Source organism: Gymnodraco acuticeps, unplaced genomic scaffold (genome assembly GCF_902827175.1).
Source record: "Gymnodraco acuticeps unplaced genomic scaffold, fGymAcu1.1, whole genome shotgun sequence".
Taxonomy (NCBI): Eukaryota; Metazoa; Chordata; class Actinopteri; order Perciformes; family Bathydraconidae; genus Gymnodraco; species Gymnodraco acuticeps.
The window spans coordinates 358,637-376,800 of NW_022989785.1; the positions used below are offsets into that span (position 1 = coordinate 358,637).

The window sequence follows — 18,164 nt, forward strand, 5'->3', positions numbered from 1 at the left end:
ATGTATCACATTTTATACAATGTAATATGCCTGAAAATAAATATACACGCGTGTTCTGTTTTTTTTCCGATTAATGTACAATCTGCAAACAGTACCAGCTTCCTATTTGATTTGATTTAGTGACTTTAAAAAAAAAAAAGTTTACCATGGTGAACTCATCTGCTATTAGTTTTTGTACTTATTGTGTTTTTTATTATAATAACATGTGCATACTTAGTTATTGTTATTTTTTGTATGCAAGTCTATTCTCTTTACTTTATCTGCACTATACTTCTGCTGTTGTAATGTACATTTCCCCGTTGCGGGACAAAAAAAGGAATTCTGAGTCTGATTCCGACTTCGGTACATTATGTGTTGACAAGAGAAAAAACAAGTGTCAGAAAGTGTGTGTGGGTGCGTTAGAGTGACCCGTACCTCCACCCTGCATCATCTTGTAGATCTTGCTCTCTATGTGGAGCTGGGGGTGTTTGGTCTTCACACATTCCAGCTTGATGGCAACCTCCTCTGCCACGGAGATATCAGTTCCTGCACACAGAGAGAGAGAGAGACAGAGAGGTGAGCAGCATGGACACACAGCATGCGGCCTCAACAAAGTGTGACGTTTACCAGACAGGACGTTGATGTATGTAATGTAACACAATATCATCCGTAATGCAGTCAGGTCAGTGTGCGTTTCATGTCTCAGTGTTTCCCCTACCATTGTCTTGGGGGGGTGCTGCGCCACCCCAACGGAACCCCGCGCCCCCCCTGAAATTCAAGTTGTTTTTATATATATATATACACGGCCGCCCCTCCCTACAGGCCAATCACGCAGGCTGCATGGGGCCCCGCCTTGTGCAGGGGGCCCCGCCCAGAGGGCCTCAGCTGCTGTGCGCAGTTCTCCGCGCACCCCCCGCGAGAGTGAGAGGTGACAAGGGGAGCACGTCTGTAACCCGACACCGTTGCAATGAATCGACATCTGACCAATCACGGCCACTAGTGCAGGTGAAGAGACGTCGGTGAAAAGACAGTTTCAGTCCGGCGCAAGCAAGAGGGAAAAAAACAAAACATGAAGAAACTAGAGCATCACTCGAAGGTGGGTTATTGTATGAGTCAAATGTACAACTTGCAAATGTTGTATAAGTCAAATAGCCAATTGCCATATTAAAACATCAGCTGCAATACACGACATGAAGAAGGCAGTCTCTGCAGAGCATATAGGCTAATGGAGATGCAGTTATTTACAGCATTCTTTATTTACCATTCATTCAAGTATGTGATGCCTTTTATCTGCTAATGTACAGGAGGAAGAGTGATACTGTCTGTCTAGTTGCCTTACATAACAGTTCAAGTTTACAGCTTAAAAAACATGGAGCATTTGTTCCCCTTTTATTCATTTTTATGTCAATTTGCACATTTCATGGTGACGCTCAGCCTCTCCCCTTAACTCCTAACAGTCATCATCATGTCAACCACAACACAGAGAAACACTGATAGAAATGTGTGTGTAGTTGTTGATACATTGCTGACAGAGGGAACTACAATACAGATTTAAGAAATATCAGTTTTTGAGCATGTCATAAGCATGTTTTGTCTTGACTATATTACAACTATATTATAATAAAACAATATAGTATTTATATTATTGAATTGATTATGATTATTATTATTAGTAGAAGTAGTTTATTTGCATTCATTATATTTTAATCTTTTTGAGGCTAGTATTTGGCAGGAAATGCAGACGTATTCACCTGTAAACACATACTGAACGACATACATGCACAACCATTTACTTCACTGCATAAAAAAGTGTTGATAATAATAATAAACAGGAATTATATTTGCAAAGTAGCCTACTTTGTTTCCAAAAAAACATTTTTCACTCCTGTCGGTTGGGGGGGTGGGGCCTCATCTCACAATGTCGCTTGGGGCCCCAAGTTGGCCAGGGGCGGCCCTGTATATATATTAGGGATGCTCCGATCGATCGGTCACCGATCGATATCGGCCGATACTCACTCTCTACCGATCGGTGCTCTCTAAACATGCCGATCGCGAGAGCCGATCGCATGACGTAAAATACATGACACTTTTCTCTGTGTGCGGCAAAACAAGCTCGCCAAAATGGCTTCACCGGTCTGGCATTATTTCAAGGTGTCCGAAAAAGACAGTAAAATAGCGGTATGCAACGTGTGTGTGAAGCAGAAATCCTGCAGCTCCGCCCGCCGGACCGGTAAGCGCAGCGAAACACACAAGAGTTAGACCTAACACACTTAGCTATGTTATCTACCTCTGGAACAAGCTAAACTAGTTATTATAAATATATGTATTCTTCACTGTCGGGTCACTCATTACTAGATCAGTGAGCTGCATGAGATACTGACAGGCTGTCAGGAGAGAGAGAGAGGGCGAGAGGAAAAGAGAGCGCTTCCGCTCATTTCTCCCGTGTTATTATCCAAAGTGAATGTAAACTTGAATAATGTACATCATTTGAATGTAATAATTAAGTTGATTGTTGTTTGTGGAAGCTCCAGTGAATGAGTCCCATTAACTGAGTTTAAACATCACTTTAAATGGAAGATTTAAAGTGATGTTTAAATCTTCCATTTAGGCCCCGCCCACTCGATCGGATCGGCAATCGGTATCGGCCGATACTGATTCCGGCGATCGGCCCCGAAATTGGTGATCAGAGCATCCCTAATATATATATATATATATATATATATATAAATATAGCGCCAAATTGAAACTGAAATAATCTATCTCTACGGTCACTTTTCACATTGAACATGTGCTCTTTTATTAAATAAACTAAACACTTGTGTTATGTATGTGCATGTTTCAGTGTCCACTGCATTGCTTTGCACATTCTGTCCTCCGCTCTGTTTCTGAAGGGCGGGGCTCCGCTCCCCACACACACATACGAATGCACACACTCACAATCAGAGACATGAGCAGAGGAAAGGCCCGCCCTGGCAGCACCCCCCCAAAGCAGTACACCAGGGGAAACGCTGTGTCTTTACATCACGTCTCATCAAATCCAGCAAACTATAGATGATAAGGATTATTATTATTAGTACCACAGTCCTCCATATATCAGTTGAGGCACACAACACTTGTATTCCACTCCCTCGACCCAACAGTAAAGATCATTTCAGTTCAAAGCTCCTTCAGACTGGAATCATTTACCACCAAATATACGAGACTTATTTTCAAATGGTTAACAATGCTTCTTTGTGTTGCTGTTAGCTGGACATGTTATTGATGAATTCACAAGTAGCCTCTCCGTAGTGGCTATGTCTGAATTTCTATCTTTAATATTTGTGTTGAAGTAGTGATTGAAGTAGTCTTGTCTTGTATTGTAACGTGATTGAGTTTTCGGGTTACTGTCTTGCTGTTGGGGGAGGTATATGAGGACCTCCTTGGGGGAGGTATATGAGGACGAGGACCTCCTTGGGGGAGGTATATAAGGACGAGGACCTCCTTGGGGGAGGTATATGAGGACGAGGACCTCCTTGGGGGAGGTATATGAGAACGAGGACCTCCTTGGGGGAGGTATATGAGGACCTCCTTGGGGGAGGTATATGAGGACCTCCTTGGGGGAGGTATATGAGGACGAGGACCTCCTTGGGGGAGGTATATGAGGACGAGGACCTCCTTGGGGGAGGTATATGAGAACGAGGACCTCCTTGGGGGAGGTATATGAGGACCTCCTTGGGGAGGTATATGAGGACGAGGACCTCCTTGGGGGAGGTATATGAGGACGAGGACCTCCTTGGGGGAGGTATATGAGGACGAGGACCTCCTTGGGGGAGGTATATGAGGACCTCCTTGAAGACATGATGGCTCATCTCAAGGGGTTTATCCTAAATGATTACATGTATGGAAATAAGTTTTATCCCAAAGGCCATAAGACTGCTAAACTCCTGAGCGTGCACTATTTGTATTGGGGTTGTCTGAGGACCCTGTGACTGTAGCTGTGTATACGACACATGAAAACCTTTGAACCTTTACAGTGAGCACATCAGCTTCTGGTCAGTGTCTCATAAGCAGACTCCATATCAGAGGCTATGAACACAGCAGGCCAGCCAACAGTGAGCACTTCATGTACTCTTCTTTCAGGGGTCTATCATTCCATTTCCACTCGGACAAGAGGATTTGCCCATGAGACCACTCTCTGCTGCTCTGTGTGATCCGAGCAACCACATGAAATAAATACTAAATATGTCAATCTAGAACAGGGGAGTCCAACCTCTTTTCACTGAGGGCCACATACAGACAAACATGCTGAGGGCGGGGCACCTCACTAGAGGTGAGGGGTATTGTCTCATAAGTGAAGTTAGAGAAATCAATCAGGTCAATGATGCTTGATACTTGAATATGCTTTCAGCTCATTCTTTCAAACAGAAGCCTCAGATTGATTATGATAAGGGGGAATATGAAGGGTATATTTCAAGCTTGGTATGTAAATAACTTGTTGGGCTTCTTTGTATCGACTAAGATTTGTTTAAAAATATTCTCAGCTATAATTGGGCTTATTAACACTGCTGTGGGGGAAACTTCTGTAGCAATGGAGAGTCAGGACTCAGAGAGACACGAGGAGAGCTGGAGCTTTGATGGCAAACACTGGTGGTTTATTTGGAGTTACGGCGGGAGAATTGACAAGACAGGTGGTGTGTCACGAGTTGACACAGCGGCTGCCAAACCAACTCTGAAGAACTCTTCTGTAGCTCGAGGTTTTAGCTAGTTCAGAGTGTAATAATCAACATTCTTTATCAGTGAGACTAAACATTATGGACCCTGAATCTAACTAGAGCTCTCGTCCAGAGGAAAGAATGTGCGCCTTCGTCCCTGAACAGTAAGCTACCTCATGGCGGCTTGTGCTCTGTCATAGACTGGCAACAACAATGCTCCCAAGCTGCCCCTCCTTAAGAGAGATAGCAGCAATACCCAAGGCCGTAGACCTATGCCGTGAGAAAGGAGACAGTGAGAGGAGAAAATTATGAACTGGGTCTAAGGTTGAATACCTAAGCAAATGATTCCCTAACAACTGCAATATAGTTTTACATATTTAAGAAGTACAATTTTAAGACAAGCACAAGTGTCAGGTGTGGGCCGTTTCCATTTCACTTCTAGAATTAGATGCGGGCCAATTAAAAACAGACCAGGGGCCGCAGTTGGCCCCTGGGCGTTAGTTTGAACACCCCTGAGCTGAAGCAAACCAGTGCTTCAGCTTCCTTTGTCTAAATGACAGTTGTAGAGTCCAGTTACTGCCAGAGAAACCCAGCAGCTGGAAAGCAGGTTACGTAATCCCTCTCACGGTTAACAGCAGCACCAATGGAGCATTATTGATGTCCCTGTATGAGGTCATCTGGGCAGGGCACATGGCCTCATACAGAGGAGAAGGCTTTGCATGCAAGGCTGTGCAGCATGAGAGAGGTGCTGCAGTGATCCTGGGGAACAAACTAACCACATTGATCTGTTGCATTCTGGGTAATTACTTTAAAGGGTCGGTACCGCTATAGTTGAATGGATTACTCTGGGTTTCACAACATAAGTGGGATGTCAATAGATGGAAAACACCCAAGTGGATACTCATTTACATCAAAGTTGTGAAATAAAGGTTATTATTAAACGGCAAAAACAGGAACATATGTATTAATGGGGTTACTTATGGTGACCGACCATTGTGTGCCAGTTATGTAGTGATGCAGGACCTGCACACTTTTAGGGATGGGAATTTGAAAGCAAATGTATATTCAAATATTCGACCCCCCAAAAAACGGTTAACCGGAATGTACATATCCTATTAAAAAAAAATTGGGTCAAAAAAAAAAAGGACAGTTTTTTCAATAACTTTTGGAAATAAATAAATACATGTTCAAATAAGTGTAGAAACCAAGTCGAATTTGTCAAATGTATTGAACTGGTGATCACAGTTTGACAGCTATAGGCCCACAGCTTTCATGCTTAAAACATCAAAAACCTATAACAGGGCCTATGCACAGAATGCAGCTATTCTTGTTTAAAAATATGAGCATGTCTACATGCTCAGGGGAGATGCCGGTGCGGAGGCGATTCACAATCAGGCCAGCTGTAGAGGGGACCCTCTCAGCTGGAACGGAGGTTGCGGGTATAGCAAGATATAGTATCATATGTATAATATAAGTTTAATTTGGCATAGTTTGCACTCTACACCACACTCACTAACCTGGTCGAAATATTTCCACACATTACTCCTTTTTGACGCCATGTCTGTTGTGTAGGACTCTCCGTTGGAGTGTAAATAATTACCGGACTATGACTGGTAAAATATGTTGAATACCGTCAAAATAAATCTCTCCTGTCAAAATGTCTATGTACTTTGCCGCCACACATGGTTGCCAAGCAGCGAGTGTTGACAGTGGGCGGGGGAGCACGCTCATGAACTGTTAGCGCCGGAACCTCGCGACGGCTGCGGAGCGCATTTGTGCCGCATTTGGGCCTAAGATGAGGTTTGAGTCTGCGTGATCTGCGTGTAGGGAGGGGCAGCAGCCATATCATCAGTTAGATCTGATGGATTTGGACATAAACGCGAGTGAAGTATAACCAGACGCGCGAGAGAGCGATCAGCACATGCAGCTCTGCCCGCTGTGAGGACCGGTGAGCGGAGCAAAACACACCTTTAGACCTGACACATTTAGCTATGGCACTGTCGTATACATTGAATAATTGAATACAATGTAATCAACTTAGGCATCCCTCCCAAACAATACAAAATAATAATTCATAACTCATATTCGAATACCTGAATAATTTTGAATATTCGATTAATCGTTCCCATCCTTACACACTTTTCTTTTGATCTAAAAATATATGTATATATATATCACAACTTTTTGTATAAATGGACTGCTGAATTAAAACGTGTGTGGTGTAATTAATAAGAAAAGATCATTTGCTATTTAAATTTATGGGAATAAATGGATTTAGCTCCTGGTTGTATCCCTCCATCAACCAGTTACGGGCCGTCTACACTACAGGCATCCATTTTTTTTTAAGCTGGGCGTCTCTGAGGCTTGGCGATTTCTCGCGCCCAAGGCGACCAACAACCAATCACATGAATCTCCCGCCCCCGACATACAAAGCAATAGCAATGTTAAAATGAAGTAAACTGGATATAAAATCCCCAAACAAGCGAAAACCTACCAGTTTCACCCACTGTCTCTGCCACCTCCCTCCATGCCTGGTTCCTCCGGTTTGTATCCCGGTAAATAGTTCTGGTCGTAAAGAACCGGGTGATTTGCTACCGTAATTTCTCGTTTGGAATATGAGGAAATGAACTGCGGTCTGGCTCTCCCAGCTTGCACGCGGTTTGATTGGCTAGCGCTTGTACTGGCGGGATTTGCATAAACGGGATTTGATTGGCTGATGCCAAGCATCGAGCCTCAAAAGTTGAACATTGCTCAACTTTTGATGCTCACGATGCTTGCAAAGCCACGCTCCGCTCCCCACAATGCAGTTCGGCGAAGATTCAAAATCAACTACGTCACCCCATTCAAGTGAATGGGCGAAGCGGTGAAAGCATTTTTCGATGCCTGTAGTGTAGACGGGGCGTTAGGGTACAGTTTATATTCATTTGTTTTATCACTTTATCATTGTATCCTTTTAGATATTTATGTGTGGAAAACAACTTATGAATTCCTGAGATGTGACCAAACACGTGCTTAATGAGGTCACGGTGACCTTGACCACTATAATCTAATCAGTTCTAACCTGCATACAAATTGATAGATGAATATATAACGGAAACAACCGTTACTAGCAACCCTACAATGAATGTGAGGAGTGTAAAATGAGATTTAATATATGTGTAGCACAGAGTAACAGGGAAACCAGGGCTGAAATCGAATAGTCCATTTAGCTTAGGAACCTTCCTAACGGAGTGAAATGACCCGGAAGTACCTCAGTGGCAGCCATGATAAGAGCCGTTCGAATTCTCTTGATGATAGGAAAGGAGGTTTCAAACTTCCTTTATAACCTCCTTTAGCTTAGGAACCACTGGACCTCCCTTACCGAAAGGAGAGGAGAAAATGCTGCCCCACAATGCCTTGCAGCCGCAGCATTTGCCGTCACACAACATTCGGCCGTTCACGGAAACAACCGATTATGACCGAGAAATTATATCATGAAAGTTACGGTGCTTATTAAGCATTTCAAAACGTATGTGTTAAGTTGCCAAAGTGCTTTGTTTTGAACGTTCATCAGTATTATAATCAAAGAGAGAAATATGAACGTTAGTTTTTACTGAAATGATCAAATAAAGTCAACATTTCACAGTCTTTACTGAGCTGTGTGGGGTTGTTCAACTTTTAAAAGATGTTTGAATCAGCGTTTCCGCCAGGGGGCGTCTTGCCGTCATTTGACGCCCTTATTCAGCTCGGGACGCCCTGAACTCGAGCCGAGGGCGTCCAAAAATATTAATAAGAAGATCGAGAGTTTTTATCGTTTGAAATAACGAAAAGGACAAGGACATCCCTCTGATGGAGAGAGAAGGAGTCTGGTGGGATTCTTTTCGGATTATTGAGGATCGTTTCCCCGACATCGGCGGTGCCTGCCACAGGACAACACGGAACGTGCGCGATTTGGACGCGATGAGCGGTGCTAGTGGAGCACGCGCGTGAGCTGCGAGCACCAGAGCCTCGCAGCGGGGAAACTGAGGCTCCGTGGTAAACCGTGGTAACATGAAGAGCCGTTTGGGAGCCGAAACAGCCGGCGCTTTAAGAGAGCCGAGCCAAATGATCCGGCTCACTAACGTAAAAAGACAGTATCTATAAGGGACGGCTCAAGTCAAAATTCAAGCACCCCTACTCTCTGTTGTCCACGTTCATAAAGCATAAAACAACAGCATCAGAGCACGGTGCAGAGTCTCTAGATGAGTTTATAGTAGTCCCTCGTTCTTATTGAACATCCATGTTGTAGTCCGCTGTATAGAAAACTGTAGTTTCCATAGTTCCCCCACAGCAGCAGACGCACATTCATGACGTCCGCTGGCGCATCATAAACACGTCGATAGTGTAAGAGCAGTCGGATTCTCTAAAGTACCGCGGTCTCTTCTCCTAAGTCCTTTTGAATTCTCCTATCCACTATCCCTTAACCCCGTGATGTTTCACTCAGAGGTCAAGGAATAGTGGATAGGAATAGACGATAGGAGCTGATTTTTGGATTATTCGACTGCAAGCCAGGGCTGTTCTACTCCATTTCAGTTGCAGCACAACAGAAAGACTCAACTCATATGTTCAATCCATCAATCAATCAGCTCCAACAGTGAAAATGTGTGTTGTTACATTGTGGGCAGCAGGTGTTCTTTGTTGCATCATAGGAATGTGATTTGTCTGGGCAGATTTCATTTGGTGTGTATAAAAGTGAGTACATGTTTACATATAGTTGATAAGCAGTGCTGCTGGTGCTGCTGGTGTAGAACATGTTAGGACATGTCCTCCTACACTGGTTCACAACAGCAACAGATACACCTAGTCTTGTCACAAAAAAAACATCAAACCAACATCAAACTGACTGTTGTGTTGCATTTGAGGAAGTGTCTCTCTATACCAGAAGTCTGTATTCCTCTTTCCACTAGGGAAACGAGAACATGTACGACGGTAGATATACTGTTAGGTTATGATGTGTGCCCTATTGACTTAAGTTATGGGTGTGTTTCCCTTATGTCCGTTTCTCTTCCCAATACTGATTTGCTAAAACTGAACAGCTAATCATTTCACCAAGGATGTTCAGCTTACTGAATTGACCAAAAAGTTGCCAACGGTCAGGTCCACAATGCAAACGATAGGAGGAAAGAATAAAAACGTTTGATGGTTAATAATTGATTACTATCTTAATTCCAGTATGTGTATTTAATCATTACGGACGAATCATGAAAACAGAAGCACTGTTCTGCAGTCAGGGGAGAAGGAATAACATTAGAAAACAAAAGACCACTTGTCAATTAAAATGTAGCGAGTTGATAGCAATCAGGTGCGAAATGGGTGCCAATCCAAACGTTTGAACCCATGCAGTGTTTCCCACAGGAAGAAGAAGTCACCTGAGGTGACGTCAACATACGAATAAAAAACGCAAGAACGTCTTACACAACCGAACCACAAAGAGGCAGAAGTGCAGTGAGTCAGCGTCAGGTCTGAGCCTGTCCTAACTTCCCTGTTGATGTTCTGAGCTCTGCTTATCCAAGTGCACCCATCCCTTTTAGCATACATGCTTTCAGTTTGGCTCCATACCTGTTACACAAGACCTCGTCTAACAGGTCGTAAACTGAAACAGCGCTGTGCGTTTCTACAGTCCTCATTTTTTTTAAATGCTGCGTTATTTGTGTGGGAGTTTTGCTCCAGGTGCAACGCAAACCAATGTTATTATTTGATTTATGACATATTATTCATGGGATCTTCATTATTATATGGTTAATGAAGTTTTCTTTAGATCGAAATATCGTGATATTGTGATTTCTTTCTAATAATGTATTTTCTTTTACATTATTCACAACACATTAGCAAGAAATCCCTCTATTGTATGACCAACACACCATCAGATTCAGTTGACATATAAACCGCTCTTTCATGCAGGCCACAGTTTACCATGGAGCCTCATTTTCGCCGCTGCGAGGCTCCGGCGCTCATCGCGTCCAAATCGTGCACGTTCCGTGTTGTCCTGTGGCAGGCACCGTGGGTTCAATACTCTGAAAAGAATCCCAATAGGCTCCTTTGCCCCTCCAACAGAGGGATGTCCTTTTCGTTAATTTCAAGCGATCTTTTTTTTTTGTGGACGTCAAATGACAGCAAGACGCCGCCCTGGCGGAAACACTGGCTCTGATCAAATGTATGAATATTAATCTTGTAAGTTTAAGCCTTGTAAACATGGGATATCATATAACCATCATGATTTAACTTGTTGAGCCACAAGCCTGTTTTTCAGGCCTCAGGCTCAAAAATGACATTCCCAGAACAAATGACCATAACTTCACTTCTAAAAGGGGTACATTAATCATCTTTTTTCTCAAAGCAAGGATACACCTGTGAGTTGGATGTAGAAAAGTCAGAATCAATATAGAATTTGTTTATTTTAAAGTAAATTCAGATTGAACACAGTAAAAAAAATTAAATTGTAGAGTCCGTCCAACAAAAAAAACATTACTCATACCAGGGATGGGCAACTCGGATGGTGGTGGGGGGCACATAGTTGATGTACTGGCCACCAGGGGGCCGCAGATTCACTTGGAACACACACACACACTCCATGTATTGTATGTAATTATGAACACATATACTAAGTCTGACATCTTCATTGACATTTTGCAATCTTTCCGGGACCATCCTCTAATAATCTCACTAAACAAATATCAGTTCACAGAAATGTTATTTAATTTTTACAAGTGGCATGTTTGTATAGAACAGGTTATTTAACAGTGGAATAAAACTATTTTTAAACTATTGGAAAGCACGGAAAATGTGTGTGCATCAAGATTAAATATTAAGATGACATAAACATGAAGTCATGAACACTAACCCAGACATTAGTTGTCTAACTTGAACCTAAGACACTTGTAGCTCTGCTGACGCACAATAAGGGGAATGTCAACACAGGCACCTGTCAGCCCGCACTCTGCTGTTCCTCAGCGCCGCCCCCCCTCCCTCCGCTGACATTATGAATGTAAAGCGTATAGTAATCATAGATAACACGGCAGGGTCCGTTACAGTTTGTTTTCATCTGATTTCAAATAAACAAAGTCTTGGCTTTCAGAATATTAAACTAGTTTCGGCAAATTCAGATGATAAATACAACTCTGAAGCTTCGGCATAATTACAAGCGGAGAACGGAGTAACTTGACGTCACAGCAGGCACAACAACAGCCGGTGTTCCTTGTAAGTGTTGCCCCGGGAAACAAACACAATACACACAAACGCGTCACATTATTACAAAAGATACGTCACTGCACGTATCTTTTGTAGGCTAACCCAGACATTAGCATTGCAAGGGACTCCTCAAGTAAAAGCAATTGGATATTCCATTGGATTTTGAAATTGGAGATAAACACATGATTATGATACCAACATGTTTTGTTCAGCAAGAACATCAACTTTTTAGCATCGCGGTGAAAATCACGTAAGCTTGTGTTTGCCACATATCTTATTTAGGGATATTTCTTTCTATGACACCTATCTTCTCTGATTGCCAACACATAACTCTTTTTTGCCCCACATGTAGAACTGCAATCTTCGGGATGATGCACGGGATGCCAAATCCAAAATGACAAGAGTCCAGTCCCCAGAAAAACATTAGCACTATGGGCACAGCAGCGTTTCCCGCTCTGTCCCTCACACAACACCAGTAATCACTCTAGACCCACTTTCAACTCCTACATTGTTTATATTGACTGCCATTTCCACTATGAAGTAAACAAGCCTCCCTGTGGACTTTTCTGGGCTAGGTCCAACGTTTGCAGATGACCCCTCAGAGAGTCCAGGAAGTGCCTCCGCCCAGTAAATAGTAGAGCACATTTCCCCGTAAAACCACAGTCTGGCAACAGATAAACAAGATATAACGTGTCACCAAGTAAGCTAGAGCAGAGCTGTCAAGCCTCGCAAAGATTTTAAACTATTCCAACAGCTATGAATGTTTGTCATTTTTACACACAGGCAGTATTCAAACAGCCTATCCACCTTCAGCCAACAACAAACACAACAATGTAAGCATTATGGGAGCCTGGCTGAGGATAGAAAAATATCAGGTATTGACAGGTCATACGGCCCACTGTCAAAATTCTATTTTTTTCCGCACATTTTACAGGTACTTTCATTTGACTTTGATCAGTACATGCAACGAAATATGATTAACTATGAGCAGAAATATTATAAATCATACTTTGAATAGCCGGCAACAATATGTTGGCAACGAGTTAATGCAAAAATGCAGTACTCCTTTTTGTAGAGTAGCATGAGGGCTCGAGACAAACTGCTTCCAATTGACACATTAACATTGGAAGGCTCCAGAAAAGAATATGATAAAGACTTAAAGCAGTCTTGTATAAAAGTTCTTAACAGCTTACCACAGTATTTCATTATTCAAAACATTGTTTCATTGATGAAACAATGAAGATTCTCAATGTTCTTCTGCTTCTCTGTTTTATATCATTGTGAGCAGAATATTATATATAATATACCTTGTCATGGACTAATATGAGAAAATGACTGATTCACCAATACTGAGAATAACAGCAGAAGCCATGGTCATCCACAGCCAGTACAAATGCTTCATCAATTAATAATGTCTGTTCTCCATTCTTGTTCAGATGACTAAGTCTTGAGCTTAGAAATGAGATCAGCTGTTCTCACACAATGTGGACCTCCAATATGGTCACCAGAGGATGCGTTACAATGAGACTCCCTGTAGTTCAGTGGGAACTCTAATTAGATTGATGCAGATTTGTTATTGATTTATAAATTATTTCCTTTATCTATGCTTTCCCATCTCTAGTTTGTCCCTCAAATGCACATAGCTCAGTAAAGATGGATTGGACAGCATAGTTGCTAAAAATCTGAATGCCATTTTTTATGAAGAGAGAATATTAAACTTTCTCAACTGCTGATTATATCTCTTCAAATAACCCTTCCTATAAATTCTTTACACACACTACCTAGCCCTGGGCCATAAGTAGATACAACTGGGTGATATGTGAACATGTCCCATCAAGCACTACACAGACAGAAGGATCATTTATTAACCAGTTACATGCTAGCTGAAACCCACTAGGCCTTCAATAGACACAGATACATAATCCCATGTTTGATATATGGGTTTCTTTCATAAAAAATATTGTGAAACTAAAGTGTAATAATTAACCTCTGGAGACCTCTCCCGTTTTATTTTATTTCTGCAGAGTCTTTCTGTTACCGAGACCAAAGGAGGACCGTGAAAGGGCCTTTGGTGCTACATCCAGGGACCTCAGAATACAGCCTGTGGCCTGCTCAGCTGCTCTGTTCTCGGACTGCTGCTTCCAGCGGACACAATATGAGCTAACGTTAGCTAAATGCTAGTTTGGGGTTAGCTAAAGCTACAAAGCAGTCGGTAGTTTCTGTTCTCTCAATTAAGACGGTTCAGTGGGAACTTAATTTGACATTATGACAGGCAAAGTGTTACTGCAGGTCGGGCGTATTAAAGTGAAGTATCACAATGTATCGGACGTATTTTTCCTGTTAGCTTAGCAGCTAATGTGGCTAGCACTAAACAGTAAACAGCTGATCGACTGTCAGGTAGTTGTTCAGGAAACAAGCAGACAGACAGGCAGATGGAGCTGTATCTACCAGGCTGAGCTGTAACTGGAAAACAAACACAGGAATGCAGGTTTATTTTATGAGAACTTACCAAGATAGATGTCCCCAAATGATCCACTTCCAATCTTCCTGCCCAGTCTGTATCTGTTCCCCACTCTCAGCTCCATGGTCTCGGCTAGCAAGCAGCTCGCTAGCTCCCAAATGTACCCAAAATAACGTTCAGGTTTACAGCCCGAGCCTGTTTAGCATCCGAAACATGAAACCTCCTTTCAAATAAGATGAACAGTGTCCTCTGTTCTGTAGTATGTCCTCTCCGGATAGTCAAGTCAGCTCTCACAATCTTTCGCTTCTTGTTTTAAAATCCTAATAACCTCATACCGTGCTAATAAAGCGCTCGTTAGAAAGGTCCAAGTGTGTACTTTACGCTCCTGTTGTTTTTGAGATGGATACGCTTTAATTCAGTACGGATGAAGGTGGATTTTGAGAGAGTACCGCAGGATCCTGTATGTCTCTGTCAGTGATCTGTTCGAGCTGTCTGTCTGTCTGTCTGCCATCACCTCCCTGCTGCTGCCCGAGGGAGGACACTGCCAGAGAGCCTCTCAGAGAAGAGCTGCCAACAGACACCATGCTCAGTAACAGCCGATTCAGGAAACAATACACACAATAAATCACACGGTTAATCGTTTAGGATTCTTCGTATTGCTCTTTTTTAGTTCAATCACCATTTTAACAGTCTTTAAAAAAGAGTAAGTACAAAATCTAATCAGATATCATTATTTTTGTAAATCAGTTCTATGATGTTTTTTTATTTAAAAAAATCCAGCTTAATTGTTTCATTTACACCACGAGTCTGATGTCATTGTGTTTTGCTTTATGTTGTAGTTGCGGTGCACGTCTACACGAACAACCTCTGCTCTGTTTGGCATGTTTTTTATTAGTATTTTGTTTAGGTAGTTCCCGCAAACATCCACTGATAAACTGCGATGTTAACAACCTCATGATAACCTCATATGTTTTTAACGGGTCTGTGTTTAGTCTAGAAAAGGGTAAATGTGTGCATTCTATTATAAAGTTATGTATATTTACAGACTGTTGCAAAAACTAAGAAGCTTATAAACATCAGGTTTAAAACTAAAAGAGCTTTACAAAAAAGTTAAAAACACAATTAAAGATGTTTGGCGTTTTATTTGAGTTATTAATTTACATTTTGTGTCTAAGACATGCTGATTTGAAACCGTTGTTACATACAGTTACGGCATTTCCTGTTTCTGCCGGAGAGAGGGGAGGCCGTCCCAAAGCTTGCTGCTCAGTGGCGGCGCTAGGGGGTGGCTACTTGGGCTCAAGCCCCGGATGTTTAATTCAATTTATTTTTATTTTTTAAAAACGTCTCGGGAGTAAAGTGCAGTACCGGAGTCCACCAGAGAGGCATCCGCTGTGGGACATTAGCCTGCGTACTGCGTAGCCTGCCCTGAAGAAGAAGTGATCCTTCCTAGTGCCTAACGAGTTTTAAGCTAATAGCCTATACAGTTATGGATATTAGAAAGTTATTGTCATCGAAGCAGGCGCCACAAGCTGCAGCAGCAGCAGTATCAGCAGCAGCAGTATCAGCAGCTGACAACAATGTCATCACCAGCAGTGAAGAAATGGATGATGTTTCAGGTTTGTGAATCTAATGGTGATATCTGCACTCTGGCTGACTGAGTAAGAAGTGAAAAAGAGTGATGTAACGTTAATGTTATAGCTAGTAAACATGGAGTAACCACACTAAGTATACCCTTATATGTTAGTATGTATACAGAACATGACTAAAAATGATCCTAAGATGTAACGTTAACCCTTCATACCTCAGTCTACTTTTAAGACACTAAAATAACGTATTCCATTTTTTATTTTGTTTTTGCGCGTGGAATTATACCGGCTCTCGTTTCAGTACACATAACAACGGAACTGACAGGCAACCCTCTGAATCAGACTCCGATTGGCTGTGACTGCATCCACTCAGAGTGTCCGATTCAGAAACGTGACTCTTACACATTTTTTACGTCACAAACAAAGATGGTGGATGAGAATAGATCTATAAAACGATAAGCAATGCGTCAGAATCAAGGTGAGACTATCTGCATCCTTTAAAACTCTACGCACATTCGTTTCACCTTAATAAGTAAACGACTATTTGAGTGAGTTAAGGCATTAGTTTGCTTCATTAAAGTGTGTTAATGAGTGTTCTCCAGTGCCTTTTGTCCACTTTAAGGTGTTATTAAGGTAGGGTTAATGTTGCTCTCAAAGTGCACCAGATTGATGCTTTCAACTTCAATATTTAAAAGAAAATCTTCCCGGGGGAGGATGCCCCCGGACCCCCCGAGAGGAGGCGACAACCCCCCTAAAGGATGTTCGGTCCACCCCCAGGCAGGGTAGCACTGTACCCCTGCACCCCCCCCCCCCCCCCCAACAACTCCTGGGCTAAGCCCCGGATCTCCTACAATCCTAAATCCGCCACAAAATGCTGCTGTATTTACTCCCTCCATCTGACAGGAGAGAGCCTCGTTGAGCTGCGAGTGTGGCTACAGACAGAGTTCACTCCGTCACCGAGAGGTTGGGTCGAGGGAGTGGTTTGGGATTGGGCCGTAGTATAGTATTATCTTGTGTTCTTGTGCAGCAAATACAGTAATAGTTATCAGGAAAAAAATACATATTCAAAATGTTCCCAAAATAGCCTAATATATTTTCTATTCCTAAACTCCGTTATCTTATTCTCCAGTTGGAGACCAATCTTTATATTTTAAAGGTCCCATGTCATGGCCATTTCTACTGATCTACATCTACTTGTTGAGGTCTACTAGAATTGATGTATATTGTGCAATGTTCCAAACTCACATGGGTTTCTCATACAGCATCTCTGTATAGCATGTGTATTCACTCTGTCCTAAACGGCTTGTTGGAGCTCCTGCCCCCCCCCCCTCCCTGTGCGCCCACTGTGCTCTGATTGGTCAGCTCGCCCACTCTGTTCTGATGAGTCCACCACCGTTACAGCGGAACATCAGTGATTATGTGTTTCAATGGCGTTAGCAACCAGAACATGACACCAGTAATAACAAACAGATGAGAATGCTGCGTGCGGTCTGGGTGCTGTGTCGGCGGGACGCTGCGCGGCTCGCTGCTGTGAGGAGCGGACAGTGTGAGCTGGGTTCATTTCCTGCTTGCTGCGTGAGGTCTGCGAGAGACATCGCGAATGCACCCGCACCCCCAAACGCAACGCACAGTGTAAGCCCGTCACAGTTTTTTCGCCGCCGAGAGAGTGTGTGTGTGTGAGGAGCTGCACGGATTGGTCCATTTGGACCAATGGGTCAATTTGGGTATGGGCACGTCACTGTACCCAGGAAGAAAACAATGGAAAAAGAGATATCGCCAACGAGGCGTTCTGGGGCAGCATAGACAGGTATTTTCTGTGTTAGAGTTTTACTCCCTACAGGGTGTACTTTGAGGGTTTGTGACTCTGCAGACCGTTTACATGCAGAAAAACCTTCATAACACACAAGGGGACGGGTAATAACCAGAAAAGCATGACATGGGCACTTTAAGATGCCTGTGTTGCAGGTCTCATACATGTACACAGGGTCGTCCCTGGCCAACTTGAGGCCCCAAGCAAAGTTATATGATGAGGCCCTCTGTTTCGCGAGCGTCGTCGAAGGGGGGGGCCTCGCAGCACACTAAGCTCAGTTGAGGCTCCCTCCGCAAGATGAGGCCCCCTCTGCAAGGTGAGGACCCACGCAGTCTGCGTGATCTTACTGTAGGGAGGGACGGTCACGGCCCTGCATGTACAGTATTATATCATTATGCGTGCAAGTATTATTTATGGCCACCATATTTGCT

At 42.9% G+C, this 18,164-nt stretch overlaps 1 protein-coding gene across 1 annotated transcript in view; it reads right to left on the minus strand.

Annotated features, from left to right (window-relative positions):
• Window positions 1-14,889, minus strand: part of csnk1da (casein kinase 1, delta a) — a 29,199-nt gene extending 14,310 nt beyond the window's left edge. The window contains exons 1-2 of the mRNA XM_034221593.1: window positions 14,386-14,889; window positions 415-525 (exon numbers count right to left, since the gene is read on the minus strand). Of these exons, the coding sequence (XP_034077484.1) occupies window positions 415-525; window positions 14,386-14,461 (187 nt within the window). The 5' untranslated portion in view covers window positions 14,462-14,889. The remainder of the gene's footprint in view (window positions 1-414; window positions 526-14,385) is intronic.
• Window positions 14,890-18,164: the final 3,275 nt, after the last annotated feature.